The 25,100-nt window shown below is 37.8% G+C and overlaps 1 protein-coding gene across 1 annotated transcript; it reads left to right on the forward strand.

Annotated features, from left to right (window-relative positions):
* The first annotated feature begins 17,125 nt into the window (after positions 1–17,125).
* LOC142609018 (uncharacterized) lies at positions 17,126–20,307 on the forward strand. The gene is made up of 4 exons (XM_075780663.1): positions 17,126–17,458; positions 17,762–17,905; positions 18,490–19,167; positions 19,807–20,307. Exons 1-4 carry the CDS (start codon positions 17,126–17,128, stop codon positions 20,305–20,307), a joined length of 1,656 nt encoding a protein of 551 aa, XP_075636778.1.
* Positions 20,308–25,100: the final 4,793 nt, after the last annotated feature.

Genomic DNA, 25,100 nt, shown 5'->3' on the forward strand with positions numbered 1-25,100 from the left:
GGTTATTACTGGACCACTATGGAAACTAACTGTGTGACTCATGTTTGGAAATGCCATCAATGCCAAGTCCACGGAGATCTGAAGCACATGCTACCCATGTCATTGCATACTATGACTTCACACTAGTTGTTTTCTACATGGGGGATAGACATTATTGGGAAGATTCACCCAACAGCATCCTATGGCTATGAATTCATACTTCTTGCTATTGATTACTTCACTAAGTGAGTAGAAGCTACCTCATACAAGGTTTTGAACTCAAAGAAAGTTGCTCAATTCATTCAAACAAATATCATTTGTAGATGTAGGGTACCACACGAAATTATCTTTGACAAAAGGCTACATTTCAAGGGAGAAACAAAATAGCTACTACAATAGTTCAATATTCAGCACCACAAGTCTTCACCTTACCGTCCTCAGACTAATGGAGTAGTTGAGGCTGCAAACAAAAATATAAGGTGAATTTTGAAGAAAAGCTGAATAACTACAAGGACTGGCACCTGCAAATTACCCTATGCACTCTAGGGGTATAGGACATCAATTCTATCTTCCATAGGATCCACTCCTTATTCATTAGTGTGTGGGATGGAAGTAGTGCTTCCCATTGAAATGGGCGTCCGTTCACTAAAGACATTAATGGAAAGTGAAATCCCTGAAGTAGATTAGTTGCAAAGCAAATATGATCAATTATGCATGCTAGATGAGAAGAGACTTAAGGCCCTATATCATATTCAAGGTTACCAAAGGAGGCTCAGGAAAGCTTTTGACAAGAAAGTAAGAATTAGAGACTTGAAATTGGGAGATTTAGTACTAAAAGAGATCTGAGCCCTGATTCAGGATGCAAGTAGGAAATTCAAGTAAAATTGGGTAGGCCCATACATTATCAAGCAGATATACTCTAGAGGAGTAGTAAGGTTTATGGATTTAGATGCAAATGCCTTCACTGAGCCAACCAACATGGACCAATCTCATAGTACCACATCTGAGGTGGTAATCTCTTAGTACCACGTCTGAGGTGGTAATCTTATAGCACCACATCTGATGTGGTTGTAAATTGTGTCATTTCCCTTCCTAGGTTTGTTTTCAAAACAAAAAAAAAAAAAAAAAAAAAAAAGGTAGGTTGAAAACCAAAAAGGGCGATCCACGCAAAAGGAGAGTAAAAAAAAAAAAGGTGAGAGAGCCTGCTAAGTTGAAAACTCGAAAGGGCGGCCTAGGCAAAAGTTAAGGCAAATAAAAAATAAATGAACTACGTGATGATCTGATCCTTCTACCAAGGAGGTACATAGGGAACCATGCATTGGTTCAGTCACAATTTCCCTAAACCCACCATTTACCCATAAAATTTTTTTTCCAAAATTCAACCATGTCATTACACAAAAACTTGAAAAAAGAAAACCCTCAAAACCAAATCCTTAAAAAAAATTAAAAATTAAAAAAAAAAAACCAAACCCCAAAAACCTACACCTTAAACAGATTCTTAACCTGAAAGTCCTGAACAATTCCCAAATTTGAGTGTTTCATATCCACTTTTAAAAATAAACATGTTCAAAGCCAAAAAATAAAATGGTCATTTTTTCTTCAGTCTTTTCCCTTTGGGTCGTTCATTGCTTTCACCTATGCTAGGTACTATGTCACTTGGGTCCCTCCTTTTAAATTCATAGTTGTCAGTCTCGTGTTTTTCTCAGTTGTCTCTGAGGAATTGCTTTCTCATAGCAACCATGTCAGCCTCTTTGTCGACAATCTTGCTCACTAGCTAGTTAGAGTAGTCCGTGGTCATCCTTTGAAAGTGAACCTTAACAAAGGACTGATTCACTCTGTTAGCCATTTCCAAGCCCAACAATATGTTCTTTATAGAATTAGGATTCGTGTCTACAAGAGTAAAAGGTTTTCTTCTTTTTCTGCCAGGCATTCCTTGCCCATATTGAAATTGCCTCAAGATTCTATTAGCCTTGTAGAAAGTCGCTTTCCTTAACCCAACTAGGAAGATGTAATTTGATCCCGGAGACTATAACAAAAGGGGTGGGCACTTCCACCAATAACAATTCCATCAAATGGAGACACTGGATTTCTTGTTCAAAAATTTCACCCAGTCACTTTCAGTTTGACACTCGGTTTTGAGAATAGTCCTACTGAGAAAATTGTCAAGACCATAATCAGTAACAGAAGGCGTGGCAATCATGTCTAATCTTTCCATCAACCATATTTGCAAAGCCAAGGGACTTCCGAGAAAGTTCTATGGTTCTCCACCCTAGAAAATCGAGTCCAATCCCAGAAGAGTTTCTACTAAGATCAGAGGAACAGGATTATCACCATCTTTCATCGGATTCACAACACTTATGGCTCGAGCATTCACAAAGCCAGGCCTTCCAAAGCAAAGCAAGAATTTTCCTACAAAGCAAAGAGCTAAGTCAAAATTCTTCTACATGTTATCAGCTACTCAATGAGTACGTTTATTGATCAATCTAGAAAGAACCACACGAATATTCACCATGTACCCTTCGATCATGTTGTTGGTAATTGAAGTAGGAAGTCCAAGAGCATCAGAAAAATTTTCCCTATGCCAGGGATCACAAGAAACTACTATTGACTTCTTGCTAGGATCGTAACCCAGGATGGATGAAAATTCTTCAATGGTGGGACAAAGTTCAGCAATTTTAAACCGGAACACGTGATCTTCAGTATTCCAGAACTTCACAATAGCACGAAGAAAATCCCACTTGATCTTGATGTTCCTCAAAGCCTTGATTCCCTCTAGTTTGAAGGTTGTAAAATTGGTCTTGGTGCTGAAATCAAAGCTATGAACCCATCTGTTGAAGGCTGCTCAAACCCATTTTGTTTGTTTGCCATGTATAACTCTTGCTTGTGATTATTGTGTTTTGCTAACCTTTATGCAGAGAGTTGTTGCAAGAAAGATTGGTAAAGTAAGCTACATCAATCCTTAATCAGGTTTAAATAAGATTCAAAGAGTTTGTAGCTAAGTAGGAAAGCATTTCATAGTCACAAATGACGAAAATATTTTTTTAAAAACCTAAAAACACAAAACACGCGTCGAAAAAGCGTAAGGAGTTGGCCAACCATGGTGTAGGCCATTCTATATAAGAGAGTGTCATTCGGCACTCTAAAAGTGCCGATTGACACTTTCAAAGTGCCGAATGGCACTTCCCAAGTGACAAACGGCACTCCTCAAGTGCCGAATGGCACTCAACTTCGTCAATGTTCATTTATGCAATTTTGTGTTTCCAAGCACTCTCTTGGTGTTTATTTATGCAATTTTGTGTTTCCAAGCATTCTCTTGGTCCATTTTTTTACTATATTTGACACTCAAAAGGATTTTTTTGGTTAAACTAGTCCATCACCTGCATCACTGTTTTCAAAATTTGATCAAATCAAGATTCTTCAAGATCATAAACACATCTCTCAAACTTCGGGCATTCGACCATGCCTCATTCATTTTTCAAAAAAGAGACCACCACCATCATTTTCTCATAAAAAACCAAGATTTCAAGATTTCCAAAAATCACGCATTCATTTTTAAACTAGAGGCATTCAGCTTTGCCTCATTCAAAATAAGTGCAAATTCCATCAGAGTCAATCAAGATGAGTTTACATTGGTACTACAAGACCTTGTCAGGTGAATTCTAAACTTATTTCATTTAAAGTTTCCATAAGATCTAAGAGAATTCCAAGGGCATAGAGCTAAAAACGGAAATTATTACAAGATTGTCTAAGGAACATGTCTTCTTGTTTTGCAGGAAAAATTAAAATCAAACATCATTAGGACTTCAAGTCTGCCTACGTGAAGACCTCCTCGATCTACCTCTAGAGGAGCCGCATTCAGTATTTCCTTCTTGACTCACATAGAATTGAGAATCATGCTGCTGGTTCTCAAGCTCAAGAGTCCTGATCCTTTCCTCTAAGGATCTTCTTTGGGCATTAGCCAACTCCAGTCGGCTCATCTAAAAAACAATCAAGCAAACACAGGTGTTAGATCCATTATCAGGAAAAGTCCAAGCAAGAGACACTTAGAGGGTATCGTCTTCTACCCAGCTCGCTTCATTGATCACATATTGGGAAGACTAAGTACAGGCCACCAGTTGCAAGCCCCCAATCATCTGCATACTTTCCTTCGCAAGATTAACACCGACCTGAAGTATAAATGCATCAATTCATGAACAACTCAGAGATCCAAAAGAAATGAAACCAAGGAACTAAAAGATTCAAGAACACACCGCATCAGGCCAAGGAACATTTGGGGTGTGCTCTAGTCTATCCAAAGGCATGGAACTATATGATCCATCAAGATTCATCACTTCATATTGCCATGGAAAATAAGGATAAGTTTCCATGAAAGAGCTAGAAGAGTCACCAGCGTGGTAAGAAGGGGGATTCTCTTCTTCTTCCTCCTCTTTTTCAAAAGATGAAGCCTGAAAATCCAACATGCAAATATTGTCACAAGGCCAAGATATGGAGGATGAACATACAAGATGAAAATTTGACTTCAGGAGGGAAGGGAAGGAAATATTGATGTCACAAATGCCAACTAGACTACCTTGTTACTGTGTTTGAATAAATTCAAGATAAATCTCGGGTGTCCCTAAAACAACATGGCCAATACGGGCACGAGCAATCTCTTCATTAGCTAGAAGGTCAACCAACCGGATGGAATGACAAGGAGGAACTAGAATTGTTGGAGGAGGATACACGTTGAACTTGAGGCAACACCTGATCACTAAGATACCAATACCTTCCATGGCCACATTCAAACAACACCTGATGGTTATTCAGCTCTAGCGCCCATTCACATTCCACATACTCCTCACATCCAAGCCAAGGATTCAAAGACATCTAAAAATCACAAAGAATCCAAAATCAAAAGAAGACCAAACCACGATCAAACATCAAAAACCCCCACAAAAAAATGAATGACAAGCTCACATCAGCCACAGTTAAACTGCTAAACTTCCAAAGAACGCTTGGAAGGTGTTGACAAACGGTATTTGGGCAACCAACGGAGAAACCTCGAATATATGCCATCAATATCCTCGTGAACCTAAGAACCAAATCCAAAATACTCATACATCCAAATTTGGAAAAAAAAAATCAACACACATCATTATGACACAGCCAAAACAATTTTCAAACAAAACCCACAGAGGGCCGAAAATTCCAAACCTCACTTGCTAGACAAATGGTGCACCCCCTAAGCTTGAGAGGCTACGAGGAGAAAACTGGTTCATGAAGTGCAAAAGGGTAGCGTAAGTCATGCCACCTTAATCATAATTTTTTATTTGATCAATATCCCTCAGGCTCCATAAATAGCGCAGGTTTACAGTACTGCCTAGGTTTGGACACAAGAAGGTCCCAATGAAGAGGAGCATGAACATGCATGTACCCATTGCCATAGTTTTACAGCTCTTTATATTCTCATACAGCCACATCAAATGGACATTTTTGCTCTTCATTTTTGAAGGCACTACACCTAAAAGACTCTTAATCTCCTTTGGAGTAAGGAAGTCATTAACCCTGATTCTTTCACTACCCAATCTCAAGCTGGTGATGACAAAGAAGTTGTAAGGTGTCAACATCACTTCACCAATGCCCAGAAAATGGAGAGTACACATGGTGTCCCAAAACGCTTTGACAAAGCAAGGAGTAACTAGAGGTCCTTGTACTAATGAGTCTCTTGATTCAATAAAGCCTCAAACAAAGTCTGAAAGCCCGCATTATTAATGATGTTCCTGATATCTGGAGACCATACTTCCCATATGCCTTTCAGCATTTGAAGGCTACCATGGCTTTTAAGATTCTGCAACACAAAGATTTGGCCCATCATCAAGATGTTCAAAAAAAAATCTTATGCCAACAAAAAATCTCATTCCATGACAAAATTCCCATGCCAACAAAAATTTCCCTTGCCAAAATTTTCATGCCAACAAAATTTTCCCATGATCAAGATCGCATGTTCAAAAAATTTCCCATGACCGGAATTTCACATGTTCAAAAATTTCCCATGACCAAGCTCACATGTTCAAAAATTTCACATGATCAAAAATCAATGTCCAACTGAAAATTTTTCCAATATCCCACCAAAATGTTACCATGACCAACAAAACTTTTCCATGTCCAAAATTTCATGTCCAACATAAAAATACAAACCCATATCCATAAAAATTTTCATGCTCATGAAATAAGAATTACCCATGCCAACAAATTTTCCGCACTCATCATGAATTTGTTCGACCAAGCCTATAAAATAAAATTTTCATAACTTCAATGCCCCCAACATTCAAGCCAAAATTCATTCAACAACACCACATATTACATACATTTCCAAATTCCAAATTTCAAGTTTCAAATTTCAAATTCCAAATTCCAAATTCCAAATTCCAAATTTTCAATCCCAAGTTTCAAATTCCAATCCAAAATTCCAAATTTCAAGTCTCAAATTTTCAACTTTCAAATTTCAATGCAAAGTTCCAAATTTCAATTCAAATTTCCAAATTTCAAGTTCAAATTCCAAGATTTAGGTTCTAAATTCCCAGTTTCAAATTCCAAAGATAAAATCTTTTTCAAAAAACTACAGAAATCAATCAAAGTTTTCTTGTTAAAAATAAAAATTCAAATCAAGAAGGAACAAATAAAAATCACACATCTCAAAAACAGTGGGACAACAAAGCCCTCACCATTTAAAGTCTAATCCTAAATTTTGACTTCTTTGCAGGCCTACAGTTCAAGATCGAGGTAGAAAAACCCTTTGGTCATCACAGCTCTGGCTCCGAGGTAGAAAAGCCCCTTGGACACCTTTCTTCAAGATCGAGGTAGAAAAGCCCCTTGGTCGTCACAGCTCTTGTTCCAAGGCAGAAAAGCCCCTTGGACACCTTTCATTAAGATCGAGGTAGAAAAGCCCCTTGGTTACCTTTCTTCAAGATCGAGGTAGAAAAGCCCCTTGGTTGTCACAGCTCTGGTTTCGAGGTATAAAAGCCCATTGGTTACCTCTCTTCAAGATCGAGGTAGAAAAGCCCTTGGTCACCACAGCTCTGGTTTTGAGGTAAAAAAGCCCCATGGTTACCTTTCTTCAAGATTGAGGTAAAAAAGCCCATTGGTTGTCACAGCTCTGGTTTCGACGTAGAAAAGCCCCTTGGTCGCCACAGCTTCAATTCTAAGGTAGAAAAGCCCCTTGGTAGCCACAGCTCCGGTTCCAAGCTAGAAAAGCCTCTTGGATACCTTTTCTTCAAGATCAAGGTAGAAAAGCCCCTTGGTCATCACTGCTCTGATTCAGAGGTAGAAAAGCCCCTTGGTTACCTTTATTCAAGGATCAAGGTAGAAAATCCCCTTGGTCGTCACAGCTCTGGCTCTGAGGTAGAAAAGCCCTTTGTTTAACTTTCTTCAAGATCAAGGTAGAAAAACCCCTTGGTCATCGCAGCTATGGTTCCAAGGTAGAAAAGCCCCTTGGTTACCTTTCTTCAAGATTCAAGGTAGAAAACCCCTTGATCGAGCCTCCATATTCAGACTGAGATAGAGAAACCTCTCAGACACATCAATTATCAAGAATCATTTCAGAGTTCGTCAGTTATCAAGTAGGCCAAATACTCACAGTTTTCAGTTTCAACATATGATAAGGCACTAGTTCTATGTTCCAAGATTTTAAGTTTTTGGGCTAGGTAATCTTTGAAAAATTCAACCTCAATTAAATCATGGCCACTGAAATCAATGTCTTTGTTTTACATTGACATTCATTTTCCAAGCTTTGTCAATGAGGAGCATTCTGTAAACACTCAATTTTGCACCCATGATTTAACCAAGGAAGATGACTAGAGTGATCATTCATGTACCCGAAATTCATGATTACATTACATGCATTAATTTGTTCATTGCATATCATAAAAATAATCTTGAGATTCTAAAGTTCACGGAGGTATGACCGATTTCCAAATCAGACCGTTGGATCAAAAGATATCGCATGATCAAATTTGCACGGTCAACATGCATTGTGTTTAAGTAGAATCAATCACGCATGATTAATTTAAATTAATTCTGATTGGGTAGACAATTAAAATTAATTAAATAATTTTGTGATTGGTTGTTAGTTAGTGTCAAAAATAGGCTTGCTTGCATGGGAATAAAGAGGATAATTGGATAACAATAAAATTGTGGATAATCCAGACTTTTTAGAATATTTATCTATAAGATAATTGTTGCTGAAAAAACCTAAATTATCTAGAAAAGAGTTTAATTTTTAGAACGTGGATTAAAAACGCGTCTAAGTGCAAGTCTTGACTAAAAAAATCTCAAAAAATGAGTCCAAAATGGACTAGAACTAAAAAGCGGGCTTGGCACTCTTGGAGTGCCGATCAGCACTTTGCAAGTGCTAATTGGCACAATCTCAGGCTTTCGCCTGAGGGCATTTGGATTGAGATAAAATCCATCCTTTTTTATTTTTTAGAGATAAGGACGCATTCAAGTTCGTATTTAGATCATCTAGCTAATTTTTTGAACACCACAACCTCTAAGAGGTTGGATCTAAGGGTGGCAAATCCTACACGACCCGCGAACCTAACACAGCTAACCCATTTATAAATAGGTCATGGGTTGAGGCTAAACAGGTTCAAGTCAAATTCGAGTTGACACGACTGACCCGTTTATTAAACGGGTTGTGTTCGTGTTCAACCTATTGAACCTGTTTGACTCGTTTAACCCGATTAGCTTTTAAAGGTAATTTTACAATTTTACCTTAAAACCTAGGTGTATAGGCTTAGTTATGGTTTATTCTCCTGCTCAAAACTAGACCTCACACCTCTCTAGACCTTGTGTCTCTTCATTTTCATCAACAGTCAATATTCTATCTCCTCCAACTCTTCTTCTTCTCCTCAAAACTCTAGCCGATCCTACAGATACAAATTCTACAATCTACACTATAAAATCAAAACCCTAGCCGCCTCATGTCTCTCAACCTTCTACTCTCTCTTCCCCTCAAATCCCTAGTCAACCCCTCTAATATCTCTTCCCCTCAAAACTGTGGCTGCCTTCTCTACTCTCTATTCTCCTTCATGACTTCACCAATTATTTTTCTTCAAATTTCAACCATCGAATCCCCTAGCAAGGTATACGTGCTATATATTTTTGTTTTGTTTTCTTACTTATGAAATTTTTAGTAATTGTAGATTTTGTTTGTATTCTTTATGCACAAAGGCTAGGAAAGGGTCTTCAGAAATAAAAACTTGAAGTTTGGTGCAGTGGACTCTCTGTCCTTGAAAATGCAGCAATTCCTTTCACCCCAAATGCACAAAGGCTGGGAAAGCTAAGTTATAAATTCGCAATTTTCTTTTATTGCCATGAAAATTTTACATTTATTTCTTTGTCACTTATTGTAGTAAAGATGTTAAAAGTTAAGTTATTTTAGATTTTGTTTATTGTGTTAACAGTTAATAATTATCAGTAATTGTAGATTTTATTTCTGAAGACTATGAACGTGGAGAGAGTGGAGGACTTCAATTAATTGTTAATCATTATCATGTTGATTATTTAGTACTAATAGTAGACTTGTTTGCATTCTTTTTGTTGATTTTAAAATAACTAGGTCTTGCTCTATGATTTCTTTTCAAGTTCCTTTGTATCTGTCATCTTAAAATAAAATAATTGTAGATCCGTTCGTTTATTTTGTTAATCACTGTCATGTTGATTTTTTTTTTTTTTTAGATAAAAGATAGAAATTTTATTAGATGCTATATGATAAATAGAACATGTAACATCAAAATAGGGGAAGACCAAACCTATTTTGCAAAAAACAAACACAGCAGAAAAATAATACTGTGCAAAAAAACACTGCAGAAAAATAACATTGTGCAGAAAAACTACACTGCAGAAAAATAACATTGTGCAGAAAAACACCAATGTGCAGGAAAACTACACTGCAGAAAAATAAAATTGTGCAGAAAACACCACTGTGCAGAAAATCCATGTGTTTTTTGTGTACTGAATTTCATTGGGAATTAATGGAGTTTAGGTTCATTTTTATTTTCCGGAGGAATATGTGTTATTGGATGAATGGTTTTTGGTTCTATGTTGTGCTAGGAATGTACTAACCATATTTTGATGAAAGTAAAAGCGATTTAGCATCATATTTTGTTTGTTGCTTCGTTGTTTTCTTGATAGCCTTATTCTATGCTGAGATGAAAGTTATTTTGTTCTTAATTTTTTTTTTTTCTGTTTTGAATGATAACTTTTTAATGTTTCATTAAATTTTTTTGATTTAGAACTTGCACAATCACAGTTGGAAGAGCTCACTGAAGATATAATGAACATGAATATCACTAAGGATGAGCACATGGAAAACACCTCTTCAATGGGACCCTCAATCTCTTCTAAAATCCAGTTTCTTAATCAATGATGTCTTTTCCTTTTTGATGTGAAACTTGGATGGTTGGACTTGGATTTTGCCATCATGGAAATATTGATTTACCATGTAATTATTTTTGTTTGTCTTTTAGTTTGTGATATTGTGAGAGACTGGAAAATTTGCCTTTCAAAAAAAAAGATATTTTTGGAGTGCTTTTTAGGGCACCTCTCTTTCTGGGTAAGTGGTGTGGAGTTACCACTTATTTTTTATGTACAAAAAATTAGAAAAACTAAATACAAATTTTTATGGCTAAATGTTCCATTCATTGATTGAATAAATAAAAATACAATTTCGAAAATTTGAACTTTACATGGCTTTGGATCCTAGTTATAATCTACCAAATATACATGGCTTTTTTCCTAGTTACAATCTACCCAAAACAAAAATAAAGATAAAGCTAAGTCTACTTAACCAAAAATCTAAATCCAGGGGTTAGGTTACGAAATGGGAAGGTGTTAGGCACCCATTCCGCCCAGATAGAGTCTAGTCTTCTAGACTCTTGTGACCAATGTATCATTTTATGCATGTCATGTATGATATGTTGAACATGTGAAACAAAAATTAAATCACACAAATTAGTTTATGATTGAAATGTCTTCTTTTGTTTGAAAATTCAAATACTTTTTTGTTGGTTAAAAAAAAATTGATTTTGATTTGTCAAAATACCAAATCTATTTTGTAGTATGTAGAAAAAGTGGATTTTGGAGATAAAAATTCAGATTTGTTTTGTGATGATAAAAAAAATGGTTTTTAATGACAGAAAAATCAGATCTATTTTTGAGAACTTAAAAAAATGGTTTTTTGATTTGTAAAAGATCAGATTTGTTTTTTATATGTATTTTAAAAAAAAAAGAAGAATGAAAAAGGTTTATTTAAGAAGAGAGTTTCACTCATAATATGAATTTATGCAATCATAAATTAAAACAAACACAAACATAGTAGTATATGATCTCTTTCTTTATTTCAACAATTTGCATGTATTAAAAAATCATATTTGTATCTTAAGAAAGATACAAATCAATTTTGATTTGAGAAAAATTTAGATTTGCATCTCATAAAGATGCAGACCTCTTTTTGTTTGAGAAAAATTCAGATTTACATTTAAGAAAGATGTAGATCTGTTTTTATATTGAGAAAAACTCAGATCTACATCTAGAAAAGATGAAGATCTATTTTTATATTGAGAAAAACTCAGATCTACATCTAGAAAAGATGCAGATCTGTTTTTTTATCAAGAAAAATTCAGATCTACATCTAGAAAAGATGTAGATCTGTTTTTATATTGAGAAAAATTCAAATTATTGACATTCAAGAAAGAGATTATAACAATCATATAAAAAAAACAACAACAATCGACAATTCATATTATGACTATTTGAAAAAGAAAGAGATATAATATGCATCATCACATCATAAAAAAAGGGTTAAGAAATAACCTCTTGCATGAGCACTCTTTGTTCTTGAGAGGATGTTTTACGGTTCAAAGAAATTTCTTCAATTCTCTTTGAAACCTAAAAATGCTAATTGAAGCAGTAACACTCTGAGAAGGGATCAGAAAATATAGACAATTTAAGAGCTTAAAACGTATGCCTCCTAGAGCGTAGAAAAAAAGGTCCTGAATTATGAGGTTCAGCCTCTATTTATAGAGGTTAGAAATCCCTAAAAAATAGGTATGGACGATTAGGGTTTGAATCCGGATGCATCCTTTTGTAAAAATGTCAAAAAGGGTGTGCTTTATCGTCACCTGAAGGCTGTTAGGCCAAAGCCCAATCAAGTGCAATTTGGCACTTTTAGAGTGTTGTTCGACACTCCAAATGTGCCGAATTGGCTCTTGGAGGCCGAACGCGCTTTCGTGTTCAGGTGCCATTTGGACTCCTCTTCTAGGGTTTTTTGGCCAATCCTTGTACCTAGATGTGTTTTCATTCTCCATCCATGATTTTTTTTATCTCTTTTCTAGATAATTCAAGCTTTTTAGGAACAAATATCTTGAACCATTATCTTGACCCATTATCTTGTGGATAAATCCCTTAAAATAGACCTTGATAAAGTTCAGATTATCCACAATTTTATTGTTATCCAATCATCCCTTTTATTCCTATGCATGCATCTCTATCTTAAACAGTAATTATCAATCAATCAAAAAATTATTTAATTAATTTTAATTGTTTGACCAATCAGAATTAATTTAAATTAATCGTATGTAGTCGACTCCTCCTAGACACAATGCATATGGACCGTGCAAACTTGATCATGCGATATCTTTCGATCCGATAGTTTGATTTGAAAACTGGAAACATCATTGCGACTGTTAGAATCTCAAGATCATTCTTATGATATGTAATGAATGAATTAATACATGTAAGGCAAAGATAAATTGGTGCATGTAATGCAAGAACAAATTGATGCATGTGATGCAATTATGATTTTTGGGGGTACATAAATGGTCATTCGAGTCATTCTCCTTGATTAAATAATGGGTGCAAAATTGAGTGTCTACAGATATGGCACTTGGATGCCATGTAATAATTTTGCTTTTTTAATATGTAACTTTGACATATTATTGAATTTGATAGTATGGAGGTTGGAACCTTTTGGACTAGTAATTTTCTTTTGAAGGAATGAAAGAATTATTTGCTATTGCTATTATTTGAATTTTTATTACTTGATTTATGGCTGAATTATAAATTTAGATATATGGGAGTTGATAGCAAGTTATTCAGGTTAAGTTTAATTAAACAGGTTGTTCAGGTCATAATCAAACAGGTTATTAACAGGTTATTTGTGTCGATCCTAACGTGACCTACTAATTAAACAGGTTAAACATGTCGTGTCGGGTTACTCGTTTAATAAACAGGTCGTATTAAAGTTGAGGAATCCTGACCTATTTACTAAACAGGTCAGGTTCAAGTTGTCCCATATAACATAATACTTACACCTCAGCCCAACACGAACCCGACACGCGAACACGAATTGCAACCCCTATCTGGATCTCAGAATTCGACACACTTTTTCACACTCTCAGATTTCCCCTCTTTTTGACTCTCCTTTCTATTATTCTCTCCTTTATGATAAAGACATTCTGGAGGCTCTAGAGTCAAGAATTTCTTTTTGTAAGTAAGGTATTTTAGGTTTCAAAGATAATTGAACAAATTTCTTTGAACCCTAAAATATTCCCTCGAGAAGAAGAGTACACCCATGCAAGAGGTGGTTTTTCTTTACCCTTTTCTTCTGTTTTCTTTTTATTTTAATGATGCATGATGTAGATAGTCTTTTAGTTTTAATTTCTAATACTTGAAACATGTGTTGTCAATATTTGTTTTGTTGAAATATGTTCTTGATGTTTTTGTTATCATGATCTATCTTTTTGAGTTTCAAAAGTCTGCTTATTATCACATCTTTTTTCAAAACCAAAAAACAGATTCGCATCTTCCTTAGATGCAAATCTGAAATTTTTATCAAAAAACGAATTTGTATCTTCCTTCAATGCAAATCTGAATTTCTACAAAACATGGATTTGTATCTTCTTTAGATGCAAATTTGAAATTTTTATCAAAAACAGTTTTGTATCTTCCTTAGGTGCAAATTTGAATTTTTTTTTCAAAACAAAAAACTTATTTGCATCTTCCTTAGATGCAAATCTTTTTTTTTTTTTTTTTCAAAACAAAAACTGATTCGCATATTCCTTAGATGCAGATCTGGATTTTTACATAAAAACTTATTTGTATTTTCCTTAGATGCAAATATGAATTTTTAAAAAAACAAAAAAACAAATTTATATCTTCTTTAGATATAGATCTGAATTTTTTTTTTTAATAAAGCAAATTTTGAAATTAAAAAGAAGGTTATGAATAGTGTTGTTTTGTTTGTCTTGTTTGATGCAAGTAATGTAGGTTTTTTTTATGTGGTTTTCTTCTAAAAAGGAAATCTTCTTTTATTTTATTTCACACAAAAAAACTAATCTGATTTTTTTTACATACAAACCAAAAAACCAATTTTTTACCTTACTTCAAAGTAGATCTGACATTTTTTGTAACCAAAAACCTTTTTTTTACCTTACTTCAAAACAGATCTGACATTTTTTGTAGCAAAAACTATTTTTTTTTAATTAACAAAAAAGATCTGATTTATTCTTCACAAAAAACTATTTTTTTACTCAACTAAACCGATCTATTCTTTTTTTTTTTTACATACAAATCAAAAAAACAAATTTTTTATCATAACAACAGATTTGAATTTTTAACAAAGAAGAGGACACATTCATAAATAGACTTATGTGACTTAGTTTAGTTAAGTGTTTCATATATGCAACATGTCATTCATGTTATGCATAAAGGGGTACATTGGTCTTAAGAGTCTAGAAGACCAGATTCTGTCTGGGCAGAATGGGTGCCTAACACCTTCCCATTCTGTAACCTAGCCTCCGAATTTAGTATCTTTGGATAGGTAGACCTAGGCTTTATCTTTGTTTTTATTTTGGATAGATTGTAACTTGGACAAAAAGCCATGTATTTTTGGTAATTTGTAACTAGGACCTAAAGCCATGTAATACCCAAATTATCAAGTTTGTATTTTTTATTCAATCAATAAGAATGGAACAATTCAGTCATGTAAAGTTGTATTTAATTTTTTTTCTTATTTTTTTGTATAAAAAATAAGTGGCGACTCCACACCACTTACCCAAAAAGAGAAGTGTCTTGAAAAACCACCCAAATCTCTTTTTTAAGAGCACCGAAATTTCCTCAATAAGAGTCTATGGGGTCTCAACCAGGACCATTTTCTTAATCTGGAATGAAGGAGAGATTGTGAAGTATGCACATGACATACACCAGCAAGAGTCACTCTAGAACGGGGAGCTATGTCTCGCATAGGGAAGAAACTAGAAACTTGCAATTGGATATTGATCATCTACGTAGAAAATTATGTCACGAGCAAAGGAAGAAGTCCCCTTCAAGCTCAAGGTTCGAGTCTAGTGATGATGATAGTTATAGACCAGAGTCAAGAACTCCCCCTAGTGAATCCTTTTTCCTATAGGGAGGAACGATATCATAGGCAAAGGAGTAGAAGTATGGCCTGTAGAGGCATGGGAAATGATGCAACGAGTAAAGCTCTGCACCAAATCTCAAAGTCACCATTTACACGGAGGATTGAAATAGCAAAACTTCCTTATCAGTTCACACAACCTGCATTTACCATTTACAATGGAAGGTCAGACCCAGTGGAGCACGTTAGCCATTTGAATCAGAGGATGGCTATTCATTCGAGGAATGAGGCCCTGATGTACAAAGTATTCCCGTCTAGTTTGGGACCTGTAGCAATGAGATGGTTTGATGGACTAGAGAAAGGCTCCATCAGCTCCTTTCAAGAGCTTACTAGGGCCTTTGGGGCTAGATTTGTTACTTGTAGTAGAGTTCCTCGTCCCTTAGATTCCTTGCTGTCAATGGCAATGAGAGAAGGTGAGACTTTAAAGACTTACTCTAACAAATATTAGGAAATGTTTAACGAGATAGATGGAGACTTTGAGGGCGTGGCTATAAGGACCTTTAAGGTTAGTCTCCCTACTGAGCATGAGTTAAGAAAATCCTTGACCGGGAAGCCTGCGCAGAGTATGCTTAAATTAATGGACCGAATTGACGAGTATAAATGAGTTGAGGAAGATCAGCAGCAAGGGAAGGGGAAAGCTAAGGTGACTCCTACTAACTGAAGGGATTTTAGGTCAGAAAGGTATAACAACAATAGACCTAGGAGAGATTTCCCAAGACATGTAGGGCATTCTACTCCACAAATAGTTAACACAAATTTCAGAGAACTAGTGCACCAAATCCTAGATAAGATAAAGAATGAACCATATTTCAAGTGGCTGAATAAGATGGGGGGAGACCCCACCAAGCGTAACCAAGGTCTTTATTGCTAGTATCATCAAGATCATGGGCACACTATGGAGGAATGCTAAACTCTACGAGATTATCTCGAGTAATTGGTCAAGGTCAGGAAGCTAAAGCAGTTCTTATACCAACCATTTGGGTAGGGAAGTCAAGTTGGATCAGTATATAAGCGGGAGAATCCCTTAAGACCCTCCCTAGGAACAATCAATGTAATCCTAGTAGCTCTGGGTCGGATGGCCATGTGCTCATCCGAGGTCATGTCAGTATCAAGTCCACACACCGAGGTTCCATTCCTTGAGCCTAAACAGGGAAAGATGCAAGCTCAACCCATTTGAGTTTCTCTGACAAGGATAAGGTTGGAACTTATCAGCCACATGATGATGCTTTAGTGGTTACCCTTTAGATAAGAGGTTATTATGTGAGAAGGGTCCTGGTAGATCAGGGCAGTGGTGCTAAGATCATGTATCCTGATTTGTATAAGGGACTTAAGCTAAAGCCCAAGGATCTGGTTAGTTATGATTCCCCTCTGGTGGGGTTTGATGGGAAGACCATTGTCCCAAGGGGTATGATTAGACTACCCATTCAAGTGGAGTCAAGAGTAGTAGAAGTCAATTTCAATGTGGTGGATGCTTGTTCACCTTATACTGCCATCTTGGCAAAATCGTGGCTTCATGCCATGGAAGCTGTATCTTCAACTCTGCATTTGAAGGTGAAGTATCCCTTTAGGGACCATGTTGAGGAGCTGATTGAAAGCCAAGTCATAGCAAGGCAATGCTTGGTTGCTGCTATCAGACACCAGTCCGAGGACAAATCCTTGGGAATCCCTAAAAAGGCTTTGTAGAAGTTAATGGAGGTGGAAGTATCCTCGGATGCCACAGATGAAGGGGTGAAGTGCGAGGAGTTAGAGAAGGTCACAATAGATACTGATGAAGAAAAGTATTTCCAAATTGGAGTCCAATTGCCTTTTCAGGAGAAAGAGGAATTGATGGCTTTCCTTCAAAAGAATGTGGATGTTTTTGCTTGGAGTGCCTATGAAGCTCCTGGAGTGGATCCGAATTTCATCTGTCATCATTTGAATGTCAACCCAACCATTGTTCCAAAGAAACAACCACATCGGCGCTCTTCTAGAGAACATGCTAAGGTTGTTAAGGAAGAAGTGATAAAGCTTAAGCATATAGGGGCAATTAAGGAGGCTTTTTTACCCTGAGTGGTTGGCCAACATGATAGTGGTGTAAAAGAAAAATGGAAAGTGGCAAGTATGTGTAGATTTCACAGATTTAAACAAAACTTTCCCAAGGACCCCTTCCCGATACCTCAAATAGATCAATTGGTGGATGCGACAGTTGGTCATCCTCGGATAAGCTTTTTGGATGCCTTTCAAGGGTACCACCAAATACCACTAGCTCTAGTCGACCAGGAGAAAGCAGCTTTTGTGACACCCACAGGGAATTATCATTATTAAGTGATGCCTTTTGGATTGAAGAATGCGGGGTCTACCTACCAACGAATGATGACTAGAATGTTTGAACCCCAACTTGGCAAAAATATTGAAGTCTATATTGATGATATGGTTGTAAAGAGAAAGGTGGTGGCCGAGCATTTGAATGACCTTGGAAGTATATTTGAGGTGCTGAGGAGGCATAAATTACGTCTCAATGCTTCTAAGTGCTCTTTTGGCGTTAGCTCAAGTAAGTTTTTGGGCTACATGGTCACCCATCATGGGATTGAAGTTAATCCTGATCAAATTAAAGCAATCAATGATTAACCTCCTCGGAATCCTAAAGAGGTGTAGAAGTTGACTAGAATGACTGTAGCCTTGAATAGGTTTATCTCTCGATCAGCAGACAGATGTAGACCATTTTTCTAGCTTTTACACAAGTGGAAAGGATTCGAATGGAATAAAGAATGTGCCCTTGCCTTCCAATAGTTGAAGGATTACCTTTCTCAGCCACCCATTATGTCTAGACCCAAAAAGGAAGAAGACCTTTTCGCCTACATTACTGTGGCCTCTCAAGCAGTCAGCTTGGTTTTAGTAAAGGTAGAAAACGGGGTACCGAGACCAATCTATTATGTGAGCAAATCGTTGCAAGAAGCTGAAGTTCATTATTTGCCCTTGGAAAAAGCCATTATGGCCATAGTGCATGCTACGCAAAAGCTCCCCATTACTTTCAAGCACATATAGTTGTAGTTCTAACTCAACTCCCTTTGTAGTCATTGTTTCAAAAGTCTGATTATACGGGAAGAATTGCCAAATGGGGGATGATTTTGGGAGCATTTGATATAAAGTATATGCCTCGTACCACAGTTAAAGGGCAAGTTCTTGTAGCTTTGGTGGCAGAATTTACTAAGTCTCCAATAGAGGTTGAAGTCGAGGAGCACAGGTTTAGGGGAAAACAAGTTTCAACAATTTCTCTTCATGGGCCCTCACCCTGGAAGTTATATGTTAATGGTGCGGCAAATCAAAAAGGATCTAGGGTAGGAGTGGTGATAGTGTCTCCAGGTAGAATCACCATTGAGAAATCCTTGAGGCTGGGCTTCTTGGCCATGAAAAATGAAGCAGAGTATGAAGCCTTAAGGCTAGTCATCGGGCAAGTCATTGGGATAGCTATGGTCAAGAAAATGGTAGGAAAGGCTGTTGAGGTTTTCTCAGACTCAAGGCTAGTCATCAGGCAAGTAAAGGGAGATTTGGAATCTAGGGATTTGAGAATGCAAGGATACATGAATCAAGCTCGGAGGTTGCAATTAGGTTTTGAGTTTTTCTCCATACAACAGGTTTCGAGAAATAGAAATGCACATATAGATTCTTTGGCAACGTTGGCAACCTTTTCTGGACAAGACCTTCCTCTAGTCATCCTCGTTGAAGATCTGAATGGTTTTGTCGAGGAGGAGGTGACGAATATCCAAGCACTCCAGATTAGGGTTGGACCCAGTTGGATGGATCCTATAGTTCTATTTTTGAAGGAGGGCGTGTTACCTCTCGAGAGTGGTGAGGCGGAAAAGATATAGAGAAAAGCTCCTCAAGTCTGGTTCTCTGAGGAACAAAAGTTGTATAAACGCTCTTTCTTAGGGCCATACTTGATTTGTGTCCATCCCGAGGCAGTGAAGCCACTTTTGGAGGATATGCATGAAGGGATATGTGAAAGTCATACAGGGGGCAGATCATTATTGCACAGAGCTCTCACTCAGGGTTACTAGTTGCCTAGTATGCAAAAAGAAGCGCAAGAGTATATTAAAAAGTGCGATCAATGCTAGAGATTTGCTCCGAACATTCATTAGTCTAGGAGTGTAATCAATCCTTTGTTTATTCCATGGTCATTTGCTCAGTGGGGCCTAGATATTGTAGGACTATTCCCCAAAGCCGTGGTAAACTGAAGATGGCTTCTGTTTAGAACTGATTACTTCACAAAATGGGTCGAGGCTAAACCATTGTCCAACATTAGGGATATTGATGTAAATAAGTTTGTTTGGAAGAATATTGTAACCTGATTTGAGATTCCTCATACCATCATCTCGAACAATGGGCTTCAGTTTGATAGTAAGGCCTTCAAGAGATATTACTATGAGCTGGGCATTAGAAACAAAAATTCAACCCCGGCCTATTCGCAAGGGAATGGACAGGCTGAAGCAGTCAACAAAGTCATAGTCAGTGGGCTTAAGAAGAGGTTGGATGAAGTGAAGGGTAGATGGGTTGAAGAGCTACCACATGTTCTTTGGACATATCGAACAACTCCTCATCGGTCAACTAGGGGAAGCGCCTTTTTTATGATGTATTGGTCTGAGGCTGTGATCCCTCTAGAGACTGGGTTTCCAACGTTAAGGACAAGCTTGTTTACCCCAGACAATAATGATCAATTGTTAGAAAGGAGTTTGGATTTGATTGACGAACGAAGAGAAGCGACCATGGTGCAGCTGGCACATTATCAGTGGAAGCTTAAGCAGGGGTATGATACAGGTGTGAAGGCTAGACCATTGGCACCAGGTGATTTGGTGTTAAGAAAAGTGGTGGGGACTGCAAAGAACCCATCTTAGGGAAAACTATGACCTAATTGGGAAGGGTCATACTGCATCACTTCGGTAGCTGGGACAGGTGCTTATTTTTTGGAAGATTTAGATGAAAATATTGTACCACGTCTGTGTAATGTAAATAATCTTCGAATGTACTACTCTTAATATAAGGAAATCTTGCCATCTTTTGTTTCTACTATTACGTGCTTTAATCTTATATATCTAAGTGTTAAACAGAACCTCGGTCATGCCTGGTTCCTCGGACCACATACCTTAGGTAAATTAATACTTTTTATTTATCTAAGTGCTAAATAGAACCCTGGTCATGTCTGATTCCTCAGACCACATACCTTGGATAAATTAATGCTTCTTATTTATCTAAGTGTTAAACAGAACATTAGTTGTGCCTAGTTCCTCGGACCACATACCTTGGGTAAATTAATGTTTTTTATTTATCTAAGTGTTAAATAGAACATTAGTCATGCCTGGTTTCTCGAACCACACACCTTGGGTAAATTAATGCTTCTTATATGTTTAAGTGTCGAACAAAGCCTTGGCCATGTTTGGTTTCTCGAACCATATGCCTTGAGCAAACCAATGCCTTTTATTTGTTTAAAATGATGAATGGAGCCTTGATCATACGTGGCCCCTTGAACTGAACACCTAAGGTACACTAATTCTATCTGTGCGTTAAGTTGTTAGATTATTAATTGTGTAGGTGTATGTCAATGTTGGGAGCAAAGTTGTGCTTATTTTTAATTGGTAAAGCCTACAATTTGGGTTCATAGTTAAACAATTTGGCCATATTTAATAGTAGACAGATAGTATTACAAGTCGTATATAAATAATGGGAATATAAATAAAACTGGCACTTTTCATTAAGCGATGCCTTGGTAAGGCAAAGGAAATACATGTTTAAAAAAATGACAATAAAACAAGTGCATATTATAAGGGTAATGCCCTAACTGGTAATGGATGGAAAGGGGTCGGTTTTAGCTGCTAGTTGGGCAGAAGGTTCAAGCGCCTTGCTTTGAGCTGCTTCTTTCTCTTTGGAAACCTCCTTGGTCATTGATAGAGGTTTAGCTTGTTCAAGCACTTTGCCCTGGGTTGCCTCTTTCTCCTTGGAAGTTTCTTTAGGCACTAGTAGAGGTTTAGCTTGCTCAGGCACTCTCTCTTTGGTCACCTCCTTCTCCTTACCCTTAGTGCTTACTCTATCAAGCTCTTTAGAGGTCTCTGAAGTAGCTAGAAGGGTACCAGCATGGATGGGCTGGCCAGACTCATGTGCTTTAGGATCAGTGTCCGCTCGTGAGCTAGATGGAGCTGCTACACCTAGGGCTAGGGGATAGAAAATATTTTTGGCCTTCCTCAATTCTGAAAAAGTGCCCACCCCAGCCAGGTTTAATGCCTCGGTCCATACCTGGAGGCAGTAACCTCGGCAGACTCCAATAACTTGGGCTCTTAGGGTTTCTTAAGTCTCTTTTACCCCGATGTCATAATCATTTTGTTCGACCTGAGCTACAGCCTCCTCAGCCTACTCTAATTCTTTCTTCTGAGCCTCTATTTGCTCATTATCAATTGCAAGTGATCCTCAGCTTTACGCAGTTGCTAACGTTGGTCTTCAGCCTACTTTACAGCGCCAGCTAGTGCAGCTTCAGCACTCTTCCTTTCTCTGTCTGCCTTAGTCAACTTGGTGTTGAGGTCTTTGATCCTTTTTTTAGCTATAACAAGAGTTTGGACAGTAGCTATATGTCGTTCCTCCTAATCCTTAAACTATTTATGGGCATCATCTACCCATTCCTCGACGATATTTATTGTTTGGATTGCTTAGAAGAAAACACCAAATTGAATCCTTCAAGTGGAAGAGAGGTAGGTATATTCAATACACGTAATGGATTGAAAGGCTTACCATGACCAGGTCTCTCTTCAAGGTTAGAAACACCTCGTGCTTGTTTAGAGTCCTCAAGTCAACCATGTCTTGAAGCAGGAGCAGAGGCTGTTCCAGTGCATTAGCCAGGTAGCTAGCTTTGCCTTTTTGAAAGTCCCTAATAGAAGAGTCTAGGGGGAGCGGGGCTCCATCCAGTTCTAGTGGGGGGTTCCAGATCGAAACCCTAGGGCGACGCTTAAACACCTTCTCTGTGCCCACACCTTCGGCCGAGGTCTTCCTTTGCGCCCCTTTGGTGATTTTTGCCTCTTTTTGAGGTTCAAGCTCTTTTGGTGGTCACCACTTTGCCCTCTTCGGACACCTCTTTACCTTTGTTGTCTCGCTTCCTCTTCTTACCTACTGGTTCAAAAGGGGAAGTATGGGAAGGGAAGGGAGTTAAAGGCCGAGTTTGAATGGCCACCTCGAGAATAGACCCTCTAGCATGTGATTCCAAGAGCTCTAGCAGGTTAGTGTTCTTTTTCCTTTGGATCACCATAACTTCAGGAACGTCAAAGGGCTCTTAGTTACTGCTTACTTGTGCAGGGCGTAAGTAGGAAAAGGAAGTGCGAGGAGATTCAAGGGGGGACGACCGGTCAAAAACCTCGAAGTCCTCTTCAGAATCTACAACCTCAATTACTTTATTCTCCTCTTCCTTAGGAGCTGGGTGCGAGGAGGTTTCTTTTTCCCCGAAGGCTCATTGAATGGGCAGTTTAACTAGCTGAGTGTCTGCAAAGGAAGGACCACCGAGGATGCCGGGTACTACGATGTTGATTTGGTGCAATCGAGGGTCTTTCGCCTTTATGACGTACTTGGGGGACTAGAAACTTGTTGAGATCGGTTTACACCCAAGGATGAAATGGGCGGCCTGTAGCTATCCATCCAATTGGAGAAAATTTTGGACTTGAGTATCATTGTGAGACTAGGCTCATTAACAAGATTGAGATTAGGAGCTATGAAATTTTTATCTGCAAAAACAAAACAAAAAATCAGGAAACAAAAGCATAATTAGAGAAAAGGAGTTTGGTAAGCATCTAGGAATAAATTTTTGAGTTATAAGAAAAGAAACAACAGGCTAGGAAGTTAAAGTGTTCATTGTTAAAATAGGGAACCTAGGCCTAAATACCCCACCTAGTTTCCCCTCTCGTGTTGGGCAATGAAGTCCACCGTGCCTTTCACCCGAGATAATCAAAAAATCCTAGTACATGCCCTTGTTAGATTTGGGGAGACACGAGATGAGTCTGACTTCAGGGACCCTAGTTTTAAGATAGTATCTCGTACTCTTAAGGAGCTGGCAATTATATACCCAGTTAACATCGTGATGGGTGAGATTTACACCTATCTTTTCATTAAGGGCATCCACACTACCTAGAATCCTAAATACATTTGGGGAACACTGGGTCGATCAAAGTCTATGGGCAATCAAGATATCCCTAGTCACTCTACCCATAGGGATCCTCATCCCTCCCTCTATAAAGGCAATCATAGGGATCACCACTTCCCCCTCTGACCTAAGAACATGTCATTCTCCTTGAAGGCAATGCCGAATAGAGACCCTTGGTGGTACATTATATTGGGCCTTAAAGTTTTCTATGCCATCAGGGGTATTTACCGAACTAGCAAACCTACCAATCTAGGAAGTAAGAAAGGGATGTTAAAAGAATGAGGCAAAAAACAAAGGGTTGAGGAAGAAAGGGTCCTAATAGTCAGTATGTGGGCTAAAGGGTACTTACAAAAGTATAAGAAATGAACACCTTGGACCGCTTCTTGAGAGTTTGAAGATTCAGAAAATGGAGGATTTGGGTTCTTAAAATGTTTTATATAGGAAGAGAGAGTGAGCGGGAAAATTCCCGCTCGAGTCCCTATGAAAAACCTATACCGTAGGATTCTCATCACACCGCAAAACGTGGGGGACAGAGCGCCGTGTGAAGTAATTAATGAGGTGTCTTAGATGCTGAAGTTTCAGGAATGTGCTCACTGCAAGTGAAAAGACACTCAATAACATAAAATCAAAACCCCATTTTTCTTAGAAAAGAGAAAGACTAGAGTTTCGACGGGCTATTGTGGGGAGATCACCGAGTAGGGGAATTGGGTCGTGGGCTATGCTTGAGGATACCAAGGAACCCGAGGACAACCAAGCCTTAATAGGGCAAAGGGCAAGTGGGTTAGTGGGCCGAGGACAAGGGTTGATAACAACGAACAAGTAATGTTTCCCGAGGAGCCAAACTTACGAAAAGCAGAGCAGGGGTCTAGAGCCCGACCACCTAGTGAATACTGGGCAAGAGGCAACCATGCTTAGGAGGATAAGCTTCAAAGAGAGGAGTCAACAGTGAACTAAAAAATATCTGAAAGGAAGGCTACTACCACCACATTGAATGCTCTGCACCTAACCAACTGGCCACATTTATGTGAAAGTGATGCCTGAACAGTGGTATTCAACCTTACAGCTACACATAGAGGTTTCAGGAAGGTTCTGATGGGACAAGCATCTAGGAGATCACCTACTTGATCAACAAGTGGAAGACTAAGCTGAGGAGAAGGGGGATGAGTATATAAAGGAAGGGATTCCTTGACAGAAATGGGGATCTGATCTATAAAAAAAAAAAAAACAAAGAAAGAGAAAGAGAAGAACTCTGTAAACTAAGAACTTTGTGTATTCACAAAAGTCTACAATTTATATAAAAACATACCTTCCTCAGATTTAACCGAGGAGTGCTTTTCTCTTCAAATTATACTTCTCAATCATTATAGCACTAAATCAATCCATTGTAGCCCATACTTGATTCATTAAGTCTACACATGTTAAATTTACGCTCTAACAAATTTATTGTTGTGGGCTTATTGGGCCATCACTCACATTTGTTGGGCTGAGGGCCAATATTGGTCCTTAAATAATAAT

The sequence above is a fragment of the Castanea sativa genome, chromosome 9 (genome assembly GCF_040712315.1).
Source record: "Castanea sativa cultivar Marrone di Chiusa Pesio chromosome 9, ASM4071231v1".
Taxonomy (NCBI): Eukaryota; Viridiplantae; Streptophyta; class Magnoliopsida; order Fagales; family Fagaceae; genus Castanea; species Castanea sativa.